The sequence below is a fragment of the Triticum aestivum genome, chromosome 7A (genome assembly GCF_018294505.1).
Source record: "Triticum aestivum cultivar Chinese Spring chromosome 7A, IWGSC CS RefSeq v2.1, whole genome shotgun sequence".
Lineage (NCBI taxonomy): Eukaryota > Viridiplantae > Streptophyta > Magnoliopsida > Poales > Poaceae > Triticum > Triticum aestivum.
In genome coordinates this window covers 23913504-23939361 of record NC_057812.1, presented here as the reverse complement: position 1 = coordinate 23939361, position 25858 = coordinate 23913504, and the positions used below count along the sequence as shown (strand labels likewise).

At 42.9% G+C, this 25858-nt stretch overlaps 3 protein-coding genes across 3 annotated transcripts; all 3 read right to left on the bottom strand.

Moving 5' to 3' along the window:
• Window positions 1-6057: 6057 nt before the first annotated feature.
• LOC123152871 (uncharacterized) lies at window positions 6058-7747 on the bottom strand. The gene is made up of 5 exons (XM_044572269.1): window positions 7430-7747; window positions 7109-7327; window positions 6936-7024; window positions 6740-6842; window positions 6058-6652 (listed from the first exon to the last, which is right to left on the bottom strand). Exons 1-5 carry the CDS (start codon window positions 7745-7747, stop codon window positions 6194-6196), a joined length of 1188 nt encoding a protein of 395 aa, XP_044428204.1. The 3' UTR covers window positions 6058-6193.
• Window positions 7748-11651: 3904 nt separating this feature from the next.
• On the bottom strand, window positions 11652-13617 carry LOC123152870 (uncharacterized). Its single transcript, XM_044572268.1, has 5 exons — window positions 13437-13617; window positions 12724-13327; window positions 12346-12648; window positions 12164-12272; window positions 11652-12095 (listed from the first exon to the last, which is right to left on the bottom strand). The coding sequence occupies exons 1-5, from the start codon at window positions 13615-13617 to the stop codon at window positions 11667-11669; spliced, it is 1626 nt and encodes a 541-aa protein (XP_044428203.1). The 3' UTR covers window positions 11652-11666.
• On the bottom strand, window positions 13481-17381 carry LOC123153426 (uncharacterized). The gene is made up of 3 exons (XM_044572554.1): window positions 17209-17381; window positions 16882-17027; window positions 13481-15211 (listed from the first exon to the last, which is right to left on the bottom strand). The coding sequence occupies exon 3, from the start codon at window positions 15205-15207 to the stop codon at window positions 13939-13941; it is 1269 nt and encodes a 422-aa protein (XP_044428489.1). The 5' UTR covers window positions 15208-15211; window positions 16882-17027; window positions 17209-17381; the 3' UTR covers window positions 13481-13938.
• Between the last annotated feature and the right edge of the window lie 8477 nt (window positions 17382-25858).

The following is a 25858-nucleotide window of genomic DNA, read 5'->3' as shown; positions in this document are numbered from 1 at the left end:
GCTCAACGCAAACACCAAATAACACTTATTTAGGTTCAACACTAATCCCGAAAGTATAGGGAGTGTGCGATGATGATCATATCAATCTTGGAACTACTTCAAACACACATCGTCACCTTACCCTTAACTAGTCTCTGTTCATTCTGCAACCCCCGATTCAAGTTACTAATCTTAGCAACTGAACTAGTACCAAATACTGAGGGGTTGCTATGAACACTAGTAAAGTACACATCAATAACATGTATATCAAATTTACCTTTGTTTACTTTGCCATCCTTTCTTATCCGCCAAATACTTGGGTAGTTCCGCTTCCAGTGACCAGTCCCTTTGCAGTAGAAGCACTTAGTCTCAGGCTTAGGACCAGACTTGGGCTTCTTCACTTGAGCAGAAAGTTGCTTGTTGTTCTTCTTGAAGTTCCCCTTTTTCCCTTTGCCCTTTTCTTGAAACTAGTGATCTTGTCAACCATCAACACTTGATGCTCTTTCTTGATTTCTACCTTCATCGATTTCATCATCATGAAAAACTCGGGAGTCGTTTTCGTCATCCCTTGCATACTATAGTTCATCACGAAGTTCTACTAACTTGGTGATGGTGACTAGAGAATTCTGTCAATCACTATCTTATCTGGAAGATTAACTCCCACTTGATTCAAGCGATTGTAGTACCCAGACAATCTAAGCACATGCTCACTAGTTGAGCGATTCTCCTCCATCTTTTAGCTATAGAACTTGTTGGAGACTTCATATCTCTCAACTCGGGTATTTGCTTGAAATATTAAATTCAACTCCTGGAACATCTCATATGGTCCATGACGTTCAAAACGTCTTTGAATTCCCGATTCTAAGCCGTTAAGCATGGTGCACTAAACTATCAAGTAGTCATCATATTAAGCTAGCCAAACATTCATAACGTCTGCATCTGCTCCTGCAATAGGTCTGTCATCTAGCGGTGCATCAAGGACATAATTCTTCTGTGCAGCAATGAGGATAAACCTCAGATCACGGATCCAATCCGCATAATTGCTACTAACATCTTTCAACACAATTTTCTCTAGGAACATATCAAAATAAACATATGAAAGCAACAACGCGAGCTATTGATTTACAACATAAATATGCTAATACTACCAGGACTAAGTTCATGATAAATTTAAGTTCAATTAATCATATTACTTAAGAACTCCCACTTAGATAGACATCCCTCTAATCCTCTAAGTGATTACGTGATCCATATCAACTAAACCATGTCCGATCATCACGTGAGATGGAGTAGTTTCAACGGTGAACATCACTATGTTGATCATATCTACTATATGATTCACGCTCGACCTTTCGGTCTCCGTGTTCCAAGGCCATATCTGTATATGCTTGGCTCGTCAAGTATAACCTGAGTATTCCGCGTGTGCAACTGTTTTGCACCCGTTGTATTTGAACGTAGATCCTATCACACCCGATCATCACGTGGTGTCTCAGCACGAAGAACTTTCGCAACGGTACATACTCAGGGAGAACACTTATACCTTGAAATTTAGTGAGAGATCATCTTATAAAGCTACTGTCGAACTAAGCAAAATAAGATGTATAAATGATAAACATCATATGCAATCAAAATATGTGACATGATATGGCCATGATCATCTTGCGCCTTTGATCTCCATCTCCAAAGTACTGTCATGATCTCTATCGTCACCGGCATGACACCATGATCTCCATCATCTTGATCTATATCAATGTGTCGTTGCATTGTCGTCTTGCCAACAATTACTCTTGCAACTATTGCTATCGCATAGCGATAAAGTAAAGCAATTATTTGGCGCTTGCATCTTATGCAATAGAGAGACAACCATAAGGATTTTGCCAGTTGCCGATAGCTTCAACAAAACATGATCATCTCATACAACAACTTATATCTCATCACGTCTTGACCATATCACATCACAACATGCCCTGCAAAAACAAGTTAGACGTCCTCTACTTTATTGTTGCAAGTTTTACGTGGCTGCTACGGGCTTAGCAAGAACCAATCTTACCTACGCATCAAAACCACAACGATAGTTTGTCAAGTTGGTGCTGTTTTAACCTTCACAAGGACCGGGCGTAGCCACACTCGGTTCAACTGAAGTTGAAGAAACTGACACCCGCCAGCCACCTGTGTGCAAAGCATGTCGGTAGAACCAGTCTCGCGTAAGCGTACGCGTAATGTCGGTCCGGGCCGCTTCATCCAACAATACCGCCGAACCAAAGTATGACAATGCTGGTAAGCAGTATGACTTATATCGCCGAACTCACTTGTGTTCTACTCGTGCAAATAACATCAACGCATAAAACCTAGGCTCGGATGTCACTGTTGGGGAACGTAGTAATTTCAAAAAAAATCCTACGCACACGCAAGATCATAGTGATGCATAGCAACGAGAGGGAAGAGTGTTGTCTACGTACCCTCGTAGACCGGAAGCGGAAGCGTTATGACAACGCGGTTGATGTAGTCGTACGTCTTCACGGCCCGACCGATCAAGCACCGAAACTACGGCACCTCCGAGTTTTAGCACACGTTCAGCTCGATGACGATCCGCGGACTCCGATCCAGCAAAGTGTCGGGGAAGAGTTCCGTCAGCACGACAGCATGGTGACGATCTTGATGTTCTACCGTCGTAGGGCTTCGCCTAAGCACCGCTACAATATTATCGAGGAGTATGGTGGAAGGGGGCACCGCACACGGCTAAGAAAACGATCATGAGGATCAACTTGTGTGTCTATGGGGTGCCCCCTGCCCCCGTATATAAAGGAGTGGAGGAGGGGAGGGCCGGCCCTCTCTATGGCGCGCCCTAGGGGAGTCCTACTCCCACCGGGAGTAGGATTCCCCCTTTCCTAGTCCAACTAGGAGTCCTTCCAAGTAGTAGGAGTAGGAGACAAGGAAGGGGAAGAGGGAAGAGAAGGAAGGAGGGGGCGCCGCCCCTCCCCCTAGTCCAATTCGGACTAGTCAATGGGGGGGCGCGCGGCCTGCCTCTCCCTCTCCCCTAAAGCCCAATAAGGCCCATATATTTCTTCTCCCGTATTCCCGTAACTCCCTGGTACTCCGAAAAATACCCGAACCACTCGGAACCTTTCCGATGTCCGAATATAGTCGTCCAATATATCGATCTTTACATCTCGACCATTTCGAGACTCCTCGTCATGTCCCCGATCTCATCCGGGACTCCGAACTCCTTCGGTACATCAAAACTCATAAACTCATAATATAACTATCATCGAAACCTTAAGCGTGTGGACCCTACGGGTTCGAGAACAATGTAGACATGACCGAGACACGTCTTCAGTCAATAACCAATAGCGGAACCTGGATGCTCATATTGGCTCCTACATATTCTACGAAGATCTTTATTGGTCAGACCGCATAATAACATACGTTGTTCCCTTTGTCATCGGTATGTTACTTGCCCGAGATTCGATCGTCGGTATCTCAATACCTAGTTCAATCTTGTTACCGGCAAGTCCCTTTACTCATTCCGTAATACATCATCTCGCAACTAACTCAGTAGTTGCAATGCTTGCAAGGCGTAAGTGATGTGCATTACCGAGAGGGGCCCAGAGATACCTCTCCGACAATCAGAGTGACAAATCCTAATCTCGAAATACGCCAACCCAACATGTACCTTTGGAGACACCTGTAGAGCTCCTTTATAATCACCCAGTTACGTTGTGACGTTTGGTAGCACACAAAATGTTCCTCCGGTAAATGGGAGTTGCATAATCTCATAGTTATAGGAACATCTATAAGTCATGAAGAAAGCAATAGCAACATACTAAACGATCGAGTGCTAAGCTAACGGAATGGGTCAAGTCAATCACATCATTTTCCTAATGATGTGATCCCGTTAATCAAATAACAACTCTTTGTCTATGATTAGGAAACATAATCATCTTTGATTAACGAGCTAGTCAAGTAGAGGCATACTAGTGACACTCTGTTTGTCTATGTATTCACACATGTATTATGTTTCCGGTTAATACAATTCTAGCATGAATAATAAACATTTATCATGAAATAAGGAAATAAATAATAACTTTATTATTGCCTCTAGAGCATATTTCTTTCATCCCTTACTGTTTGGAATTTTTCATATGGTCTAACTAGTTTCTCATCTCCAAGATATGTACAACCACGAACCACAACTGAAACATATTCCACTCCAAGCATGTTTCCTCCAACCACATATGTTTTCTCTTTACTCACTAAAGTTCCTTTGGCCACGAGTTTGTCTTTGTTTCTCAAGTTCATTGAATACAACACGACTTCAACTTTATCCTATTTTTCAAGAAATGAAACATTTGTTATTGATGAACCTGAGAAGATTTCATTTTAAACAAATTAGAACAATTTCACAAATAATTAGACCAACTATCTATTATACAATCATTGTCATTTGGATATGTAGCCTATATGTACCTGCTTAGTGACTTGGTGATGACCACATGGCTTGGTTGCATTGCTATTTTGAGCATGAGCATTCTGCAATTAAATAGGAATACGCGTGAAGGGAGACACATGATCAACTACAATCAAGAATGATAGTTTTGAAGAGTTGCGATACATGCATCAAGGAGCCTTATTCTACATGTACTTTTAGTCTGCACATTTTGCTATCAAATTAGATTAAGGTCTTAATACAAAATTATTTATTGTAAAAACTAAGCATGAATGCAGTATGCAAACAAATGAAGTTGACGTCATGTAAATTTATACACTGAAAACAGAATTCAACTAATATTCAAGGGCCAGGTGTTCCTCAAAATCTATACAGGGTTACCACCAAAAAGAACATGTATGCAAGATTGGTGTTCTATTAGTACTCATGTATCAGTTCAAAAGTGATTAATTAGTTTATTTGAATAGGAGATCTCTTGGAGCAACGATGATATGTGTGTGTGTGTGACTAACTTTTGGTTCCATCGGGCCAAATCATGTTATTGTTGTATGCAATACAAATTTTTAATACTTGGTTGAATCTGACTTGTGATCTACTAGTAGTGTCACGACAGTATTTGAAACGAGCTTGTCTAAATGGGATTGCTGTTTCATAATAATGTCATTTACCTTGCACTTAAATACAAAATTAGACAACCTTTTGTACAATCATTGTCATTTAGATATGTAGCATATGTTTACCTGCTTAGTGACTTGGTGAAGTCGTAAACTTGGTTCAGGACCATCTTGCTGCATGGCAAGATTATTTTCAGCATGGGCATTCTGCAATTTAATAGGAAAAGATGTCATCGTCATCATTGATAAAAAGCTGGATAAGTCCTTTCACGTTGGTTAAGATTACTATGAAGGTATATACAAACCCAATCAGGTTATAGTTTCTAACCAAAAGTTTAATATTTCACAAAGTTTTAACTTGACGGTAAGATATCTTTCCAATATTTGACTAGTATAAGGGTTCGACCAATACCAAAATTACTGGAAGGAGATAATTAGTAACTGAGTGCAGGTTAGTTGACACACCTTAGTGATCACATGTCCATGTGGTAGAGGGGCACTGCCACAACCCTCTTTTGATTTGGTTTGTTCCGGTTCCTATTAAAGCAATAGTTGTAAGACATTAGAATGGACCTGCATTAAATAATACATGAAAATGTTGGAATCAACCACGTAGTGTGACCAGTCCGGTACGGACTTGGTACAGTCACCAAGTAGGATTCGTATTTGGACTAGGACTGGGACTAATAGGACTAGCTTAGCTAATATATATACTGCTGTACCCCGTGTAATCAGACCAGATCTAACAAAGCAATAAAAATCCAAAGGCTCGACACGAGCCTTTTGCGATCAACTCAAGCGTGTCTCCTGTGCTTGTTTCTTGTGCTAAGCTAGCTAGACATCCAAAGCATCCATCAGGCTGCCTGCTTGCTAGCTTTAGCTAGTACGTGCGTATTGCGTCTCCGTCGTCCGGCGACTCGGAAGCTAATCGCACAAGCTCGTACACGTATATTGTCGGAAGGTACTCGGCAGCATCGTGATCTGGGCCAACAGAAAAGCCCATTACATTACCTGCATGGTAGTTCGTGGCTCCTGCACATCATTATTTGATTGTTTAAGGACATTATAAGATTCACATTGGAGATGGTTATCTCTTTGAGGTAGAGTGACCTGCAATAAAATTATAGTAATAGCACATCAGTATTCATTAATTTCATCTTTGCACATTTATAACTAGATTTCGTATGCTAACTTCATAATTTTCTGTTGGAGAATCCACTTCATTTCTCAAACTCTCTCCAGGAAACTTTTTGGCAAGGAATGCAGCAATCATAGCTATCTGACCTCTAACGTCCCCTACATCACCTTTGACGTCCTTTACATCACCCTTGACGTCCTTTACATCATCTTTGACGTCCTTTACATCATCTTTGACATCTTCTACATTATCTTTGACCATGCGTACTTCAAACTGAAGATTGTCTTGATCAGACTTCCCAACAAAAGTTATTCCCTGAGAAACATTTACTCCGCTCCAATACTTTTCATCATAGTAACCACGAAGTTTTGCCTTTTCAGCAAGTGCGCCTTTAAAGGCTTCACTGTAATCGTTAGTGGAAAGGCTACCATTGTGATCCATTTTCCTTTTTTTTAACTCCTCATTAGCTGCATCCTATTGAATAGGACTAATTATTAATTTATTATTATTTATATGGAATAGATTGTATGTTGGACTGTAGGCATAATACGTAGAATGTACCATTATTGTCTTCACATTGTCGCTTGTGTTAATTGCCATCTTTTTTCTTATGAGCTTCATCGCAAAGGTCAATCTTGTGGATCGGTGCTTTCCTTTTGATTTCCTATCCATCAAAGTACGTTAGGTCCAGTAATAGTTATTTTTGAAGAAAATTGATTCGTCATATAATAAAAATTATAAAAAGGATAGTTGTCACCATCTCTTTTTGTAGCCTGGCATGGCTTTTTCTCCCGGTTGTGTGTGGATTCTTTTGTTGCTTTGCACAGTGTTTTTCTCGCATAACTTCTGCAAACAAATTAGATGCAGCCACATAATGTTAGCGAACTAATTTTGGAGTTTAGTTTGATCATGAGAGGATGAGATAATAACCATGTGTGAATCCTGACACCACATTCCAACTAGAGTCTCCCATTGATGCACATTAACACCTATTGGAACATTACTAATAATTTCCTGGAGAGACTTCTCTTTGCGTTTGAAATATTTTTGCTTCAAGCGAGATTTGTAGGCTCTCCATCTTTTGCAAACAGTCATTAGGACCCAGTCTCGTGTAAGTTGCTTTGTCTCAGATGGATAGACAAATTTCTCCTTCAACAAAGTAAATTTAATTGTTTACATGTGAAACGATAATAAAGATGTATGTGATGATACGTTAAAAAAATGTATGTGATGATGTTGCTTAGAAATTACCTCTACATCCTTGATCATGTTGTTCTTTCTCTGGACAAATAGTTCATTGTCCCATCTTGGAATGTTCAGTGGTGCAAATGTGGAGTTCTCTGCAAGGTCACTAAGATAGCTGCTAAGAATGGAACCAGACCTTTCATTCGGAACACCTTTTTCATTAGTCTCCACAATTATCCTTCCTCCATCTACCTGGGATAAATTCTTCAGCCGAAATTCCCCTACAATCTGTCGTGTCTCTCCATTTGGCCCTGCAAGCATGAATATCCCCACACATGTGAAACCAGTCGTATTAAAAACCTCATTCTGAAGAAGTTTAGTCATTGAGACTTACAAATTATCTTGATTTGGCTAGTAGATTCATGAGATCTTCCTGGTAATATATTATCAATCTCTGGAGGACCTTGCAGATTTTCTTCACCAAGCTGCACATGTTCTGGATCATGCATTGTAAGGTCCAAGTCCCGTAGTCGTCTTGGTATCCTTGCCATTATTAATCTGCCAAAGTAACATAAACTACAGATCAACCAAAAGTTCAGTGCGGCATGGCATGTACAGAGAGAAAATGCCTCATTCTATAGCAATTCACATGATCGAAATGACTGGTCATCAAGTAGCACATACGAAACTAGTTTCATATGTTTGATTGACTTCTTCTCACAGCTGATGAATCCAAAAACGACATACTCATGTCCCATTTTCAAGTTTTGCTAATATAATTGATTAGAAGTGGTATAGAATACTACTTGTGCATGCAACCTGTGATGGATTACTAGTTACTCTGCTCCTACCATGGAGCAGAGCTCCTGCAGTTTGCACAACCGGACAGCAAACCTCCCTTTCAGCATTTTCCTAAAACTGGTTCGCCCTCTAGGTATGAGTCTTCTCTGTCAGTTGCTCTATGGACTCAGGATCGGTTGTTATTAACGTGGATGTTTAACTGTTCTCGAGCTCTCGAAGGATGGGGATCGGCGTCGTGTTATGGAACCACAACGGAGAATGCTTGTTGGTCTGTAACAAGCAGTCTGAAGGGATCATGATGCCTGAACTTTTTGAGGCATTGGCTTGCCCGTGATGACGATTTCTCTAAAATAATCCTAGCCCATGACTGTCTCTCTTTGGTCTAGAGACTTGGTGCTGCCTCCAGGGATCGATCTACAGGAGGTACGGTGATTGCTGACATTAAATCGCTGGCAGCAGGTTTTCAATCTTGCTCTTTTATTCATGTAAAATGTTTGTTGGATGTACCAGCACACAAACTTCCTCGTAGCTGTGAGCCTCCTAGTCAGATCTATAGTGGTCTAATCCCTGAACTTATTAAGGATACTCTGTGTACTGGTGTTGCTATCTGAATAAAGTGGTGTTACTCTCAAAAACCGGACAGCAAACCTTTACACCGATTAAGCCGCAAGAAATCAAACTATGCCTTGAGTTTGAGATCTAAGAATTTCAGTAATTTCTGTACCAAGACCTGAGAGAGTACAGCACAATTGTAAGACGAATACGAACCTGGGGCTGGGGCGTAGCTACCCTAAGACAGGATGGCTGTACCAACGTGCTTTCTCTGCTTAATCCGCAAGTTGAAGACGAAATTGCTCGTTGCAGAAGACTTCCTCCGACCTTCCAGCCCAATCGCCGCTGTTGGCCCCAACGCACACACCGGCCGGTCTCTGTCCCCCAACCTCCACGGCCTCCAATCGCCCGCCCGCCCGCCCACTGAGTCTCCGTCAGACTGCCCACCAAGCCAATCGATCTTTGTTTATCTGATTCAGCCGATGCACATCAGTGGGCAACGGGTTGGAAGTATCCCATTAGATGGATTGGGATGGATTAGGAGGTGGAAGAAGAGGAGAAGTGGAGAGAGGGCGGCGTGGGTGAGGAGAAGTAGAGAGAGGGCAGCGTGGCGGAGTGACTGACGGGGATTTTTTTTTTCAATAATAAGAGCGCTGGCGCGCTATTTCCTGGCGGCAAATGGAAAATAGTTGCCCCAAATGCCATACATTGTGAAATGTTTTCTCCTAGAAAAAGTAGAATTCCATTGTATTATAATGTATAATGAATTTTTGCGTCTAAAGGCATCTTCAATGCCGACCCTCAAACCGTCCCCATACGTCTAGACTACGCGGTCCGGACATTTTTTGGCGTCCAACACGATGTTGTATCGGTCCGCTCGGCGGTCCGGACACACTTCTTCCCAAAAACTAGAAACAAAGTGAGGGGGGGGGGGGGGGGAGTTGCGGCGTCCGGACCGCTGCCACGTCTGCTTCTGACTACCCTGGCCGACCCAAAAACCCCACATGCCCCTCCTGCGCTTTCCATCGAACGCCCATGCGGCTTGCCGCACCGCATTCATGTCGGGATAGAGCATGCATCGGCTCGCATTGATGCTCATGATTTGACCAAACGGGAGGGCGGCACTGGCAGACATGACCACTCAGGCTTAGCCGCTTCAATGCGGACATCGCGCACTGAAAACCCACTTCATCCGCTGCGCCGCATTGTAATAGGCTGACTGCCACTTCGCCTAGCCTGGTCGTGGCTATTTAAGCCGTGCGCAAGCGATACATAGAGCTGCACCCCCCTCCCCGACCACCATCCCCTCCTCTTCCCTGTCACCATCCCCGAGCCCAGCGGTGATGTAAAGTTCTCGTTCTCCATGACGAGGACCAGTAGTCGTAGCAGCTTCCCCATCTTCTCGTGGAGGCCCCGCGTGAAGGAGGAGCCACCGTCCCCGACGCGTGCGTCCGCGTGAAACGGGAGTCAACATCCCCCCAATGCCTCTGCCACGTGAAGGATGAGCCCGCATTGACAGACCCTCATCGCCGCCACGCTGCAATCGCCGCCCGATAAAGGAGGATCTTCCACCCGTGATCATGAAGGAGCGTGGTGCATCCTCCACTACCTCGGAGGAGGTGGTTACGGCAGTGCGTCGGGCTCGAGCGCCATCGTATTTGAGGAGGAGCGCGCGGTGAGGCAACATGAGCAGTACGGCTGGCGCAATGCCACTCCCCGCTTTGCGTTCGTCAAGAGCGACGTGCCGCCGGAATGGGTCCCCAATGACCTGGACCTCGCTGCTGCGTGGGCGCTCGACCGCTCTGTTACGACCACTGAGACAGCTGCTAGGCACCGACTGCGCCGCAGCAAGAGGCTGAGCATGCTTGTCCTTGTGTCAAAATTTCATAATCCATATGAATGCTTATTTGGGTTCAATTTTTTTGCCAATAGGCGGTGAATTGGTTTTTCAATTTTATTTGTTATTCTGTTCAGCCAAAATCATTGAAAATTTCCCACGATAATAATCATATGGTTGTCGTTGTGTAAAAATTTCATTATTTTCTGGACACTTTGTTTTCGGTTCAAGTTTTAGGCCAAATTTTGGCTGAAAATGAAGAATGGATGATTTTCTCAAACGGTGACTCTAAATTTGATGAAAATTTGACAGAATAGTAGCCATCATATGGTTGTCCTTGTGTCAAAATTTCATCAAACTCTGGACACTTTATTTTCGGTTCTAAATTTGGCAGTTGGTACTGAAATGGTAGCAAAATGCTGCCAAACTTGGTAATGTTGGACCCACCATTTGGATCCCAGCAAGGTAAAAGAAATCTACAATCCGAACAAAATGACTCGGTCCATGGATATCACAGAATGTTTCTGTCTAACTGCATTGCCAGTTTGCCACTTCCAAGTTCTGATAGTCAACAGTTTTAGAAAAATGCACTTGTGACATTGTGGCAACACATTTTACAATGGCCAGACAAAAGAACATCAGTCTGATAAAACCTAGTTTCTTACATTGAAAAAGACGAGTGTCTAAGGCATGATCTTAAAAAGAAGAATTCACAATTGTATATTCAACATTTCTCAGCCATGTGATATAACAATACGAGATAACTGCAACATGTGGGAATAATCAATAAACCAAATGTGATACTTAATTTCCAGAACAGAAATTCTACAGAATCAACTTGCAATTCACAACCAAGTACACTTGGGCTGTGCCCTGAATTAGTACGAAAAAAATACAACCACAAACTATAATAAAGCATTCTGACTTTGTGCTTGTAAACCGCTACCAAAACCATAACTAAAATTGTAGTTGCATGCAAAGAACCACACCAGCAAAGAGCTTCCACCATACTTCAGCCTGAACCAAAAGCACAATGCTCTAATATGTTTCATCCGATGATTCCTCAACAACCATGTCAAAAAGATCACGAGGCCTGACTTCCACTACTACATTTCATAGTTCAGCTTTTGGGTCTTGAACGTAGAAAACCTGCTGCACTTGGGAGGAAAATACAAAAGGATCATCATCTAGCTCATCTCCTGTGTGTATTTTCCGAGATTTGTTCACAAGAGTGAACCCAAACTCATCCGTTTGAATGCCAACTTTGTGGTAGACATCGTACCAATCACAATTAAAGAACACCACCTTGTAATCATTGTATGACAATTCAAAGATGTCACTTAATCTGCCATAATATCTAACACCATTTTCTGCAATGTTCACTACACCACTATTTTGTGTGACATGCCCTGACTCATGACTCATCGTGTGGAACCTGAAGCCGTTGATGACATAGCCACTGTAGCGCACCCCGTATCTGTTGGGTTTTGCAGCCAAAGCTCTTACCTTTTCTGTAATAGTTGATCCATCGCTTTGTAAAACCTGTATGTTCAATTTGTTAAATTCAGGTGCCTATATAATTCAGAGTACATGAATACGGTAAAATGTACCTTTTGTTCCAACCAGTCAGCAAAGTGTTCATTAGTTAACTTAGTGGTATCAGCTTCTGTCAAATTAGCTGAGTCACATCGTTTGCTATTCTCTTCGGCCACAAATTCACTGTAACAATTAAATTATATGAACTTCTTGGCAAACTCTAAACAAATTAATTAAAGATAGAAGTGATACATACTTGCGGAAATCTGCAAGCTCATCACAATGTCGCAAGACATATCGATGCGCTTGAATAAGAAGCCGGCTATTAAACTGCCCAACTGGGACAGCCTTTCCAATTGGCTCACCAGCACTATGGAACATGTACAAATCTTTTATCTTGTCTGAAGGATCGGGGTTTCTTGATGGTCTTGTAAAACGTGTAGTTCCTTCTAGAAATCTTGAACAAAAGGTCAAGCATTCTTGGGCAAGATACCCTTCAGCAATTGAACCTTCAGGAAATGCTCTATTGCGCACAAGTGCTTTCAGCCGAACAAATGATCTAAATTTAATTAAGCAGGATGTTACTTCTCAAAACTATTGAAGATTAAATAAAATCAAAGTTAAAGTGCCATACCTCTCTAGGGGGTACATCCACCGATAGTGCACTGGACCACCAAGTTTAACTTCTTCAACCAAGTGCACCATTAGATGCACCATGATAGTAAAGAATGATGGAACAAAAATTCTCTCCATATTGCAAAGTGTCATCACAATACTCTCTTGAAGTTCGTCAAGCTCAGAGACATCTAACACTTTCGAGCATAGTTTCTTGAAGAAATTAGACAGCCCGATAACTATTTCCATGACCTCTTTGTGTGGGTAACAGGATCGAAGTGCTAGAGGAAGAATATCTTCCAGAATAACATGACAATCATGACTTTTGAGATCTGAGATTGTACAATCTTTCATGTTGACATGCCTAGAAAAATTTGATGCATATCCATCGGAGGTCCTAATATTGTGCATCACTGAACAAAGTATTTCTTGCTGTTTTCTAGACATAGTAAATGGTGCATCAGGCAATACTATTTTTCCATTATCATCTACAGCAGGATGAAGATTATGTCGAATTCCATTTTCACCAATTTCTTCCAAATCAAGACGTGCATTAAGGCCATCCTTTGTTTTAGAATCAATATCCAACAACGTTCCAATTAAATTATCAAACACATTCTTTTCTATGTGCATTACATCAAGATTGTGCCTTAACTTGTTAAGTTCCCAATATGGCAAGTTGAAAAATATTGATTTTTTTTAACCAATCCTCAGGCTTCTTCTCAGGCTTACCTTGGTTCTTAATTGACTTGTTGCCTGCCTTCCTTTTACACTTTGGTTCTTGATTCTTTTCATTTTCTTTTTCACTGTTTTTGACCTTCTTTCCGCCCTTTGCTTTCTTTGCTATATTGCCTTTTTTGCCTAACACAAACACTCTGCCTTGCAACATTTTCAAAGCTGAACTACCACTCATAGTTGTCGGTGCCAATTCTGTCTCTTTAGTGCCATCAAATTCCTGCCTTCTTCGGTTTCGAAATACATGACCCTGTGGTAACCAGCGACGGTGACCCATATAACAAAGTTTCATACCCTTATTCAGGCGAAATGATCTTGTAGAAGGACCACATGATGGACACCCATATTTACCACTTGTGCTCCAACCGTACATGTAAGCTAATGCTGGAAAATCATTTAAAGTCCATAACGGTGCAGCCTTGAGTGGAAATATCTCCTGCGAGGAAGCGTCAAATGTGTCTACACCATCCCATAACTGTAAGAGCTCATCAATCAGTGGCTACAAATATATATCAATGTCATTCCCAGGGGAAGCTGGTCCAGGAATGATCATCGATAAAATTAGAGATGTTTCTTTCATGCAAATCCAAGGCGGTAGGTTGTACGGGATAAGCATCACTGGCCAAGTACTATGTTTTGAACTCATACTCCGAAAAGGGTTAAATCCATCACTCGAAATGCCAAGGCACGGATTACGAGGATCAGCAGCAAAACTGGGGTATCTAGCATCAAGATCTTTCCAACACTCGCCATCAGCTGGATGTCGTATCTTTCCATCTTTGGTACGACCCTCATCATGCCAAGGCATGTCATCTGATGTTTTTGTTGTTGCAAAGAGCCTTTGAATCCTCGGTATCAAAGGAAAGTAACGCAACACCTTGGCTGGTTTCTTCTTCTGCTTAGATACAGATTCAGCTTGGGAGTCTTTCTTCTCATTTGTAACCCAACGCGAGCTGCCACACACATGGCAAGACTCTTGATCAGCTCGTTCACCTCGGAAAAGCATGCAATCATTGGGGCATGCATGAATTTTCTCGTAGTCAAGGCCTAAGCCATGGATGATTTTTTGTACCTCATAGTACTTCTTTGGTAGTTGTGCCTGTGGAAGTGCATCAGACAAAACACCAAGTAGCGTTGTAAATGATTCTTGTGACCATCCATGTAAGCATTTCATGTGATACAAGGTGATGAGAAATGACAACTTAGAAAATGCTTTACATCCAGGGTATAACTCCATGTTTGCATCCTCCAAGAAGCTTGCATATGTATCAGGTTTCTTCCTTGTTTGAGCATCTGCATTCTCATCCTCAACTGAATTAGGTACCATATTCTCAAATTCAACGCCATCTAATTCACCATCAGATGTGCTTGATAAAGATTCACAACTGTTAGCCATAGCAAAGACAGCACTTAATAGTCCTGGCATGTCATCCAACCTTCCATGGTTGCCTTCTCCAACAACATTCCTTGGGATGCCAGGAATAGAAAGATTGCCACTGTTATATGATACATGAGCAAATGCAAATGATGGTTCACTATAATCCTCTCCATGGCAAACCCACTTAGTGTAACCTTGAAGAATACCATCACATCTCAAGTGAGTTTTCACTCCATCATAACTCTGCATAGCTTTATTTCGGCAATTTACACAAGGACAGAGAATTCTATCACCAGCCGGAACATCATGGAATGCAAAAGACAGAAATTGCTCGACACCATCTTTGTAAGCAGCACTAGCTCTTGGTTGACTCATCCAACCTCGATCCATCGCCCTTTGATATGCCGAAGTAATGAAACAAAAAAACATATGTCAGTGTATAACTTTACATGTGTTATTTAAGAGATGAAAGTTGATTTAAATCTTTTTGCAAGAAAAGCATGGAATACATAGATATTTTAATTCAATGATTGGATCCTAAAATATTTCATCAACATTGAATTGAAAAACATCAAAGGAAATGTGCCATTGTAGGTTTAACTAGTACGCAAAGACGCCACTCAGTTCAATACAATTGCACATAAGCTGCCATCTTTCTCCCCCTAATCCCAACTCTGGCTACATCGAAAGGAAACACACACCACATGAACAAACAAAAATATAAAACAGGACACATGATTGATATTATATTTGCAGGGCCTTCAATTATCTAGAAATATTTACTCTTCTAATCGCTGTAGGGACTTCTTTCCTTCTGCAAAACTACTAAGATTGTTGGACTATCTAAGTATCCAAACTGAGCATAAAAACCATATAATAGGGTGCTTTAAAAAACAACTGTGTTAATTTCCCTGCTTTATATCATCATGTTATTGATGATCTTGTGAGCATCTCAGGTAAGCACCATATACAAAAATCAAGGTACAAAGAAGGTAAAAAAAAGGCCAATGATCACAGTCATTATTATTATATATACAATTATCACCATACTGGAAATACACTCCTTCCCAATTACAGAAACCTGGAGGATATGTGCAGCCACCTGAATGAATAATGAAAAGCATGTATAAAAGGGCGTTTGCAATGCAATCTAAATAATTAGTGGGCTGCAATGCATACATGTCATATCTATTTGTTCTAAGGAAAACAGGAAAAAGGATATTAAGTTGGACTGATTAACGAGTCAGATAAGACATCATTGAACAAGAAACGGAGAACATATGTGATGATCTACAATACTAGATTGAAACTTAAGACCAAATTAACACCCTAGTTTGGTTAAAAGCTTACTTTGCCACAACTAAGCCAAAAGTAGTAATTATTACCCCTCGGGACAGAGTGTGGCTTGCCACAAAAGTGTGGCCAAAATATACTCCTTAATCATGTGACTAGTAAAGTCGCAAGCCACAACTGTGTCAGCCAACCGAACACTCACTCACCTCAGAAATTATGTGTGCCTAACCATAGGTCTGGCAACATTTGGCTGGAAACCAAACAGTCCCCAGGTGACTTGCAGTTGTTGAAGGGTAGCCGGTCGCATATTTTTACAAAGTTAGCAAGCAGGGCCCAAGAGAGTAATTATCAAACAGTGCATTCTAATGCACACGATCAGTTGCTGCATGTGTTTACACCTTCAGGAAAAGGGGATTTTTAGGATACACTACCACTTGCCTCGTTGGCGCATGGTAGGATACGCTGAAAAGACAACTTAGGTGAGTGGCATGTTGCTGATTTATTTATAAAAAATCCTGGAAGATTGCAGCTACTTACTTGCATTATGGAAGTTACTGTGCTCTTCAGTGTTATAAGCATGATTCAGCTTCATACATGCTACATATATTGTTTCAGTACCGAATAGGTTGTCCACTTTACATCCAATGATTGATACTTTTGGACAAATGGTATGTCTCTCTAGAATTTAAACTCAATTCTTAATGATACAACAAAATAGATAAAAACAAGCCAAAAACTTCAAAAAAAGAGTATGGGATACAAAAGAGGTACTTTCTCGAGTTGAGATTGAAGCCGGGTTGTTTGAAGCCAAAGGCGGTGGTCCAATCTATGGTTGTTCCAATTTGTGGAGTTGATTCAGTCCAACTGAAACACTGGGTGTTGAAACTTGCAATGAAATATATCTTCCCCTTCTTTTTCTACAAAATGAAATGAAATTGATATTAAAATGCATTCCCTTCCAAATCAACAATACGTTATATATACACACAGTCCCCTGCATATATGCTGATACACAAATTTGCAGTTCAAATTTAATTTCATTTTCATCATATACTGATAGGAAGAACAGAAGAAAGAAGAGCTTTCTCAGAACATTACCCCTGTCCCAGCCTGCTTGCAGTTTGTTGACAGCAAGTCTTGGGCGGCAGAGTTCGGCCGAGCAGGCGAGCAGCACCGGGATTGGCCGGAGCAAAGGGCCAGAGCCGGCGCGGGGAGTAGCACGTCCCTGGCGACCAGGCAGAGGGCCGGGGACGGCCGAGGAGCGCCGGAGCAGAGGGGCTAGGGGCAGTCCTTGCGGAGGGCATTCATCAGCCACGGACGCGGCGCACTGGCAGGACCAGTTGCAGGAGGCAGGAGATGGGATTGGTCGCTGGAGGCTATGGAAATTGGCAGGGGGCGCCGGGGTGGAGGAGGAGCCAGCCCGGCGGCGGCATAGATGGGAGGCTCAGGACGTGGCGGCGGATAAGGTGAAGGAGGGGGCGCGCTGAGTTCGGTACGTGGGCTCTTTTTACTGCATAGATGGGCCCGGTAATTTCCAATTTCTGTAAAAAAAATACTTGCTTTATTTGTTAAACTCTTTTATGTATCCTAAAAACGTCTCAAAAAACGTCTATACCTATTTACACATGTAAAAAAACAGGATATACTCTAAAAAATAAGATTTGTGACGGTACTTATATCGTCTCAAAAAGCGTGTCTATATACTGATACTTTCTAGTATAGGGATGAATATAACAACGTCTTAGAAAAAGCGTGCCTACTGACATGTTTTGTTGTAGTGACATTAAACTCACGCTTTTGTATCCTTTTGTCATGCCATCTTTTGACTTTTTCTTTAAACAACTTGGCATTTTCATAAGCTTGGGTTATCCATTCATCAAGTGAGCTAATATCAAATAACCTCTTCTCACCGGCAAGTTTGAAATCATAATTGATCTCTTTAATAGCCCAATATGCCTTGTGTTCTAGTTCGAGAGGTAAGTGACATGCTTTTCCATAAACCATTTTATACGGAGACATAACCATACGATTTTTATATGCAGTTCTATAGGCCCATAATGCATCATCAAGTTTCTTGGACCAATTCTTTCTAGATCTATTAACAGTCTTTTGCAAAATTAATTTGAGTTCTCTATTACTCAATTCTACTTGACCACTAGACTGAGGGTGATAAGGAGATGCAAATCTATGATTAACATCATATTTAGCTAGCATTTTTCGGAAAGCACCATGAATAAAATGTGAACCACCATCAGTCATTAAATATCTAGGGACTCCGAATCTTGGAAAAATAACTTTTTTAAGCATTTTAATAGAAGTGTTATGATCAGCACTACTAGTTGGAATAGCTTCTACCCACTTAATAACGTAATCAACAACAACTAAAATATGTGTATATCCATTAGAGGAAGGAAAGGGTCCCATATAGTCAAAGCCCCAAACATCAAATGGTTCAATAACGAGTGAATAGTTCATAGGCATTTCTTGACGTCTATTAATATTACCAATTCTTTGACATTCATCACAAGATAAGACAAACTTACGAGCATCCTTGAAGAGAGTAGGCCAATAAAAACCAGATTGCAATACCTTATGTGCAGTTCTATCTCCAGCATGGTGTCCCCCATAAGCTTCGGAGTGACACTTGCGTAGGATCTGTTCCTGTTCATGCTCAGGTACACAACGTCTAATAACACCATCTACTCCTTCTTTATAAAGATGTGGGTCATCCCAAAAGTAATGCCTCAAATCATAGAAGAACTTTTTCTTTTGCTGGTATGTGAAACTAGGTGGTATAAACTTAGCAACAATGTAATTAGCATAATCAGCATACCATGGAGCAGTATGAGAAGCATTTATGACATTTAATTGCTCATCAGGAAAGCTATCACCAATAGGTAGTGGGTCATCAAGAACATTTTCTAACCTAGACAAGTTGTCTGCAACGGGGTTCTCAGCTCCCTTTCTATCAACAATATGTAAATCAAATTCTTGTAGCAAGAGAACCCATCTAATAAGTCTAGGTTTAGCATCTTTCTTTTCCATAAGATATTTAATAGCAGCATGATCAGTGTGAATAGTTACTTTAGAATCAACAATATAAGGTATGAACTTATCACAAGCAAATACAACTGCTAAGAATTCTTTTTCAGTGGTAGCATAATTTCTTTGAGCATTATCTAGGGTTTTACTAGCATATTGAATAACATTTAATTTCTTATCAACTCTTTGTCCTAGAACATCACCTACAGCATAATAACTAGCATCACACATAATTTCAAAAGGTAAATTGCAATCAGGTGGTTGAACAATAGGTGCAGAAATCGATGCTTTCTTAAGTATTTCAAATGCTTCTACACAATCATCATCAAAAACAAATGGTATATCTTTTTGTAATAAATTAGTCAGATGCCGAGAAATTTTTGAGAAGTCCTAAATGAACCTCCTATAAAATCCGGCATGACCAAGGAAACTTCTTATACCTTTGATGTCCTTGGGACATGGCATCTTTTCAATAGCATCAACTTTGGCTTTATCAACTTCAATACCTCTTTCAGAAACTTTATGCCCCAAGACAATAACTTCATTTACCATAAAATGGCACTTTCCCAATTCAAGAAAAGATTAGTTTCTTCACATCTCTGCAAAACTCGATCAAGGTTGCTCAAGCAATCATCAAAAGAAGATCCATAGAAGGAGAAATCGTCCATGAAAACCTCACAAATATTTTCACAAAAGTCAGAGAATATAGCCATCATGCATCTTTGAAAGGTAGCAGGTGCATTACATAAACCAAAAGGCATACGTCTATAAGCAAAAGTACCAAAAGGGCATGTAAAAGTAGTCTTTGATTGATTTTTGGCTGACACAGGTATTTGAGAGAAACCAGAATAACCATCTAGAAAGCAAAAATGTGTATGTTTGGATAATCTTTCTAGCATTTGATCGATAAAAGGTAAGGGGTAATGATCCTTTTTAGTTGCCTTATTTAATTTGCGGAAATCAATTACCATCCTATAACATGTAATAATTCTTTGAGGAATCAATTCATCTTTATCATTAGGAACGACAGTAATACCTCCCTTCTTAGGGACACAATGGACAGGACTTACCCACTGACTATCAGCAAGGAGATAGATTATACCTGCCTCAAGGAGCTTTAGTATTTCCTTTCTTACCACTTCTTTCATTTTAGGATTCAGACGTCGTTGATGATCACGAACTGGTTTAGCATCTTTTTCCAAATTAATTTTACGTTGACATAGAGTGGGACTAATGCCCTTAAGATCATCAAGAGTATACCCAATAGCAGCACGGTGCTTCTTCAAAGTTTTCAATAATCTCTCTTCCTCATGCTCTGAAAGGTTAGCAGTAATAATAACAGGATATATCTTTTTCTCATCAAGATAAGCATATTTAAGAATATCAGGTAACGGTTTAATCTCAAACACGGGATCACCCTTGGGTGGAGGAGTGTGGCGCCCCCGGTTTGACCGTACATTAATCATACACGCAAACGTGTACGATCAAGATCAGGGACTCACGGGAAGATATCACAACACAACTCTACAAATAAAATAAGTCATACAAGCATCATATTACAAGCCAGGGGCCTCGAAGGCTCGAATACAAGAGCTCGATCATAGACGAGTCAGAGGAAGCAACAATATCTGAGTACAGACATAAGTTAAACAAGTTTGCCTTAAGAAGACTAGCACAAACTGGGATACAGATCGAAAGAGGCGCAGGCCTCCTGCCTGGGATCCTCCTAAACTATTCCTGGTCGTCGTCAGCAGGCAACACGTAGTAGTAGGCACCTCCGGTGTAGTAGGAGTCGTCGTCGAAGGTGGCGTCTGGCTCCTGGGCTCCAACATCTGGTTGCGACAACCAGGTAGAAGGGATAGGGGGAAAAGAGGGAGAAAGCAACCGTGAGTACTCATCCAAAGTACTCGCAAGCAAGGAGCTACACTACATATGTATGCATTGGTATCAACTGGAATAAAGCTATCATATGTGGACTGAACTGCAGAATGCCGGAATAAGAGGGGGATAGCTAGTCCTTTCGAAGACTACGCTTCTGGCAGCCTCCGTCTTGCAGCATGTAGAAGAGAGTAGACTGAAGTCCTCCAAGTATCATCACGTAGCATAATCCTAACCGATGATCCTCCCCTCGTCGCCCTGTGAGAGAGCGATCACCGGTTGTATCTGGCACTTGGAAGGGTGTGTTTTATTAAGTATCCGGTTCTAGTTGTCATAAGGTCAAGGTACAACTCCAAGTCGTCCTGTTACCGAAGATCACGGCTATTCGAATAGATTAACTTCCCTGCAGGGGTGCACCACATAACCCAACACGCTCGATCCCATTTGGCCGGACACACTTTTCTGGGTCATGCCCGGCCTCGGAAGATCAACACGTCGCAGCCCCACCTAGACCAACAGAGAGGTCAGCACGCCGGTCTAAACCTAAGCGCCCAGGGGTCTGGGCCCATCGCCCTTAGCACACCTGCACGTTGCGTGGGCGGCCGGAAGCAGACCTAGCCTAGTAGGCGTTCCAGTCCAATCCAGCGCGCGCCGCTCCGTTGCTGACGTCACGAAGGCTTCGGCTGATACCACGACGTCGAGTGCCCATAACTGTCCCCGCGTAGATGGTTAGTGCGTATAGGCCAGTAGCCAGACTCAGATCAAAAACCAAGATCTCGTTAAACGTGTTAAGTATCTGTGAACGCCGACCAGGGCCAGGCCCACCTCTCTCCTAGGTGGTCTCAACCTGCCCTGTCGCTCCGCCTCAAAGTAACAGTCGGGGGCCGTCGGGAACTCAGGCCCACCTCTACCGGGATGGAGCCACCTGCCCCTTCAGCCCCCAACTCCGTACAGTACCACAGGTAATGTAACTATGTAAAGTATATAGTATATGCCCGTGATCACCTCCCGAAGTGATCACGGCCCAGTAGTATAGCATGGCAGACAGACAAGAGTGTAGGGCCACTGATGGAACACTAGCATCCTATACTAAGCAGTAGGATAGCAGGTAATGGTAACAACAGTAGTAACAAGGACATGCTATGCATCAGGATAGGAATAACGGAAAGCAGTAACATGCTACACTACTCTAATGCAAGCAGTATAGAGAAGAGTAGGCGATATCTAGTGATCAAAGGGGGGGCTTGCCTGGTTGCTCTGGCAAGAGAGAGTGGTCGTCAACACCGTAGTCGTACTGGGTAGCAGCGGCGTCGATCTCGGTGTCTAGCGAGAGAAGAGGGGGAAGAAACAATAAATATAATGCAAACAAATGCATGACGATGCATGACATGACAAAGCGTGATGCTAGGTGTGCCCTAACGAGGTACGAGGTGGTACCGGTGAAGGGGGGAAACATCCGGGAAATTATCCCCGATGTTTCGCGTTTTCGGACAGACGAACCGGAGGGGGAAAGTTGTGTGTTCGCTATGCTAGGGATGCGTGGCGTACGAACGGGCTGCGTATCCGGATTCGTCTCGTCGTTCTGAGCAACTTTCATGTAGAAAGTATTTTCATCTGAGCTACGGTTTATTTTATATTAATTTTAAAAGATTTAAATCATTTTTAGGATTAATTTAAATATTTTAAATCAACATTATCCAGAACAGTGTTTGATGACGTCAGCATGACATCAGCAGTCAATAGAGGTGTTGACTGGGTCGCTGACGTGTGGGTCCCACTGGCCATTGACTGTTTAGCCTAATTAATGTTTAACTAATCTAATTACTATTTAATTTAACTAATTAGGTTAATCTAATTATGATTAATTAACTTAATTAATTCCTTAATTAATTATTTAATTTAATTATTATTATTTATTTAATTATTTTTATTATTATTATGTTTAATTCCCCTTTTTTTAATTAAAACATTCTGGGCGGGGTGGGGCCCCACATGTCATAGGCCCCTGGGGCCTTAGCGGGTCGGGCGCGGTTTTCGGGCAGCGGCGATGCGGGCGTCGGGCACCAGCCCGCCCGGCAGGCCACAGCAGGGCTTGTGCGCGCGGCCGCCCACGGAGGGGCGCCGGCGGCCAACTCGCAGCGCGTCGGGGGGGAAAACAGGGCGCGGCCCCGGCAGTGGCCGCCCTGGTGAGCGCGGTGGCCGCGGGCGAACGAGGCGAGGCCGGGGCGCAGGCAAGACGGCGTGGTTGCAGAGGAGCAGGGGCGAACGGGGCGCGGGCAGCGCGCATGCGGAGGCACGCCGGTCAAGGCGAGACCACGGTGAGCAGGGGCGCGAGTGCGTCGCGCACACGGGACGGCGCGGGCGCGCGTGCCGGCATGAAGCTGCGGGACGAGGGAGGGAGCGTGGAGACGAGCGTGGCGGCGAGGCTCACGTTGCCGGTAGGGGAGTGGCAGCGGGGGTTGAGTTGGAAGATGGCGACGACGTCGTAGAGGAGGCAGGCCGGTGGGGTGGAGGAAGCAGTCCGGCGGGGGGGCTCCGGGCGCCGGCGTCGGCGTCGACGTGCAGGGGCGAGGGGATCGGGAGTCCTCCCGATCCAGATCCAGCGGGGGTGGAGTGGTGCGAGTGGGGGGTGGTTAGGTTAGGGTTCGGGTGAGGGAGTGGATAAGGAGGGGGTAGTGGGCCGGCCGGCTGGGCCTGGAGGGCGAATGGGCCGGCCTGCTGGGTCTGCTGGCTCGGGGGGTCTTCCTCCCTCCTTTCTTCCAATTTATTTTTAGTTTTTCTGTTTTGTTTTTATCTATTTGCATTTCTGTTTTAAAACATTTTAAATTATTTAGACATTTTATAAAAATGTGTTTGCTGCACCATAATTACCTTTGTAATATTTGGCAACCACCGAACATTTTTGTTTCAATTTTTGAAAACTTTTATTGCCGACATTAATTTTACATTTGAATTTGACGCGATTTGAACTAACAGACGTTTAGCAACAGTAATCGGGATGACGTGGCATGATTAGCGTGGGATTACTGTAGCAAGATTATCCGGGCGTTACAAATCTCCTCCACTACAAGAAATCTCGTCCCAAGATTTAGGAGGTAGAAGGAAACAGTGCGGGGTATTCATCACGAAGACGATCCTCGCGTTCCCAGGTGGCTTCGTCTTCAGAGTGATTCGACCACTGGACCTTGAGGAACTTGATCGCCTTCTGACGCGTGCGGCGTTCAGCTTGGTCGAGAATGCGGACCGGATGCTCTTTATAGGAGAGGTCCTGTTGCAATTCAAGCACTTCATGATCCACTGCTCGGATTGGGTCCTTGAAGCAGCGTCGGAGTTGTGACACGTGGAACACATCGTGAACCTGAGAAAGGTTCGGCGGGAGCTCCAGTTGATATGCCACCTTTCCACGCCTTTCGAGAATAGTGAAAGGACCAATATAGCGGGGAGCTAGCTTTCCTTTGATCCCGAAGCGGTGTGCACCCTTCATTGGTGTAACTCGAAGATAAGCCTTTTCGCCAGGTTGATAGACCATGTCTTGGTGATGACGGTCATACTGACTTTTCTGACGTGACTGAGCAGTCTTGAGATTCTCGCGAATAATGCGAACTTGTCCTTCGGCCTGTTGGATAATATCCGGACCAAAGAGTGGACGTTCCCCCGTTTCTGACCAGTTCAGAGGGGTTCGACACTTTCGTCCATATAGCACTTCGAAGGGGGACATCTTCAGACTAGCTTGATAGCTATTATTATAAGAGAACTCGGCATATGGAAGAGATTCCTCCCATTTCTTGCCGAATGATATTACACAAGCTCGAAGCATGTCTTCGAGAACTTGGTTGACACGCTCAACCTGTCCTTGCGACTGAGGATGAAACGCAGTACTGAACGACAGATGAGTCCCCATAGCTTCTTGGAAACTTGCCCAGAATCTTGAAGTGAATAAGCTGCCACGGTCTGAACTGATAACCAGTGGAATACCGTGAAGTGAAACAATTCTGGCCATGTAGAGAGTAGCAAGCTGACTAGCAGTGATTGTCTCTTTGACCGCCAGAAAATGTGCAACTTTAGAAAGCCGGTCAATGACGACAAGAATAGCATCATTACCTTTCTGCGATTTGGGAAATCCAGTGACGAAGTCCATCTCAACATGGTCCCATTTCCATTCAGGAATAGAGATAGGTTGCAGAGTTCCAGCAGGCCTCTGATGCTCTGCTTTGATACGGCGACATACGTCACACTCAGCAACATAACGAGCAATGTCCTGCTTCATATTAGACCACCAGAATCTTTGACGAATATCCTGGTACATCTTTGTACTACCAGGATGGATGGACAGAGGCGTATCATGAGCTTCTTGCATAACCCTTTTAGTCTTATCCAGGTTTTTCTTCGAACATGGTACCACTAGGCGGCCTTTGAAATACAAGGCGCCATCGTCGGCGATAGTGAAGAATGAGGGCTTTCCTTCTGCTAGATGGCGTTTAATCTTATGGACTTCAGAGTCATAACCTTGTATAGTCTTTATACCAGCTACGAGATCTGGTACGACAGTCAGGGTATTTAGAGAACCCTTAGTAATAACAAGAAGATTCATCTTGCGGAATTCCGGGGGAGGGGGAGCGAGTGCTCCAGGAGGAACAATATGGAGGTTCAGCTTTCTAAATTCTTCGACAAGCGAGGGCTGAACTTTATGAACCTGGAGGTGGTTGCAGTAAGACTTGCGGCTCAAGGCATCAGCCATTACATTAGCCTTGCCGGGGGTATAGGATATACCCACGTCAAAGTCTGCAACAGTCTCCATCCATCTCTGCTGACGGAGGTTCAGATCTGG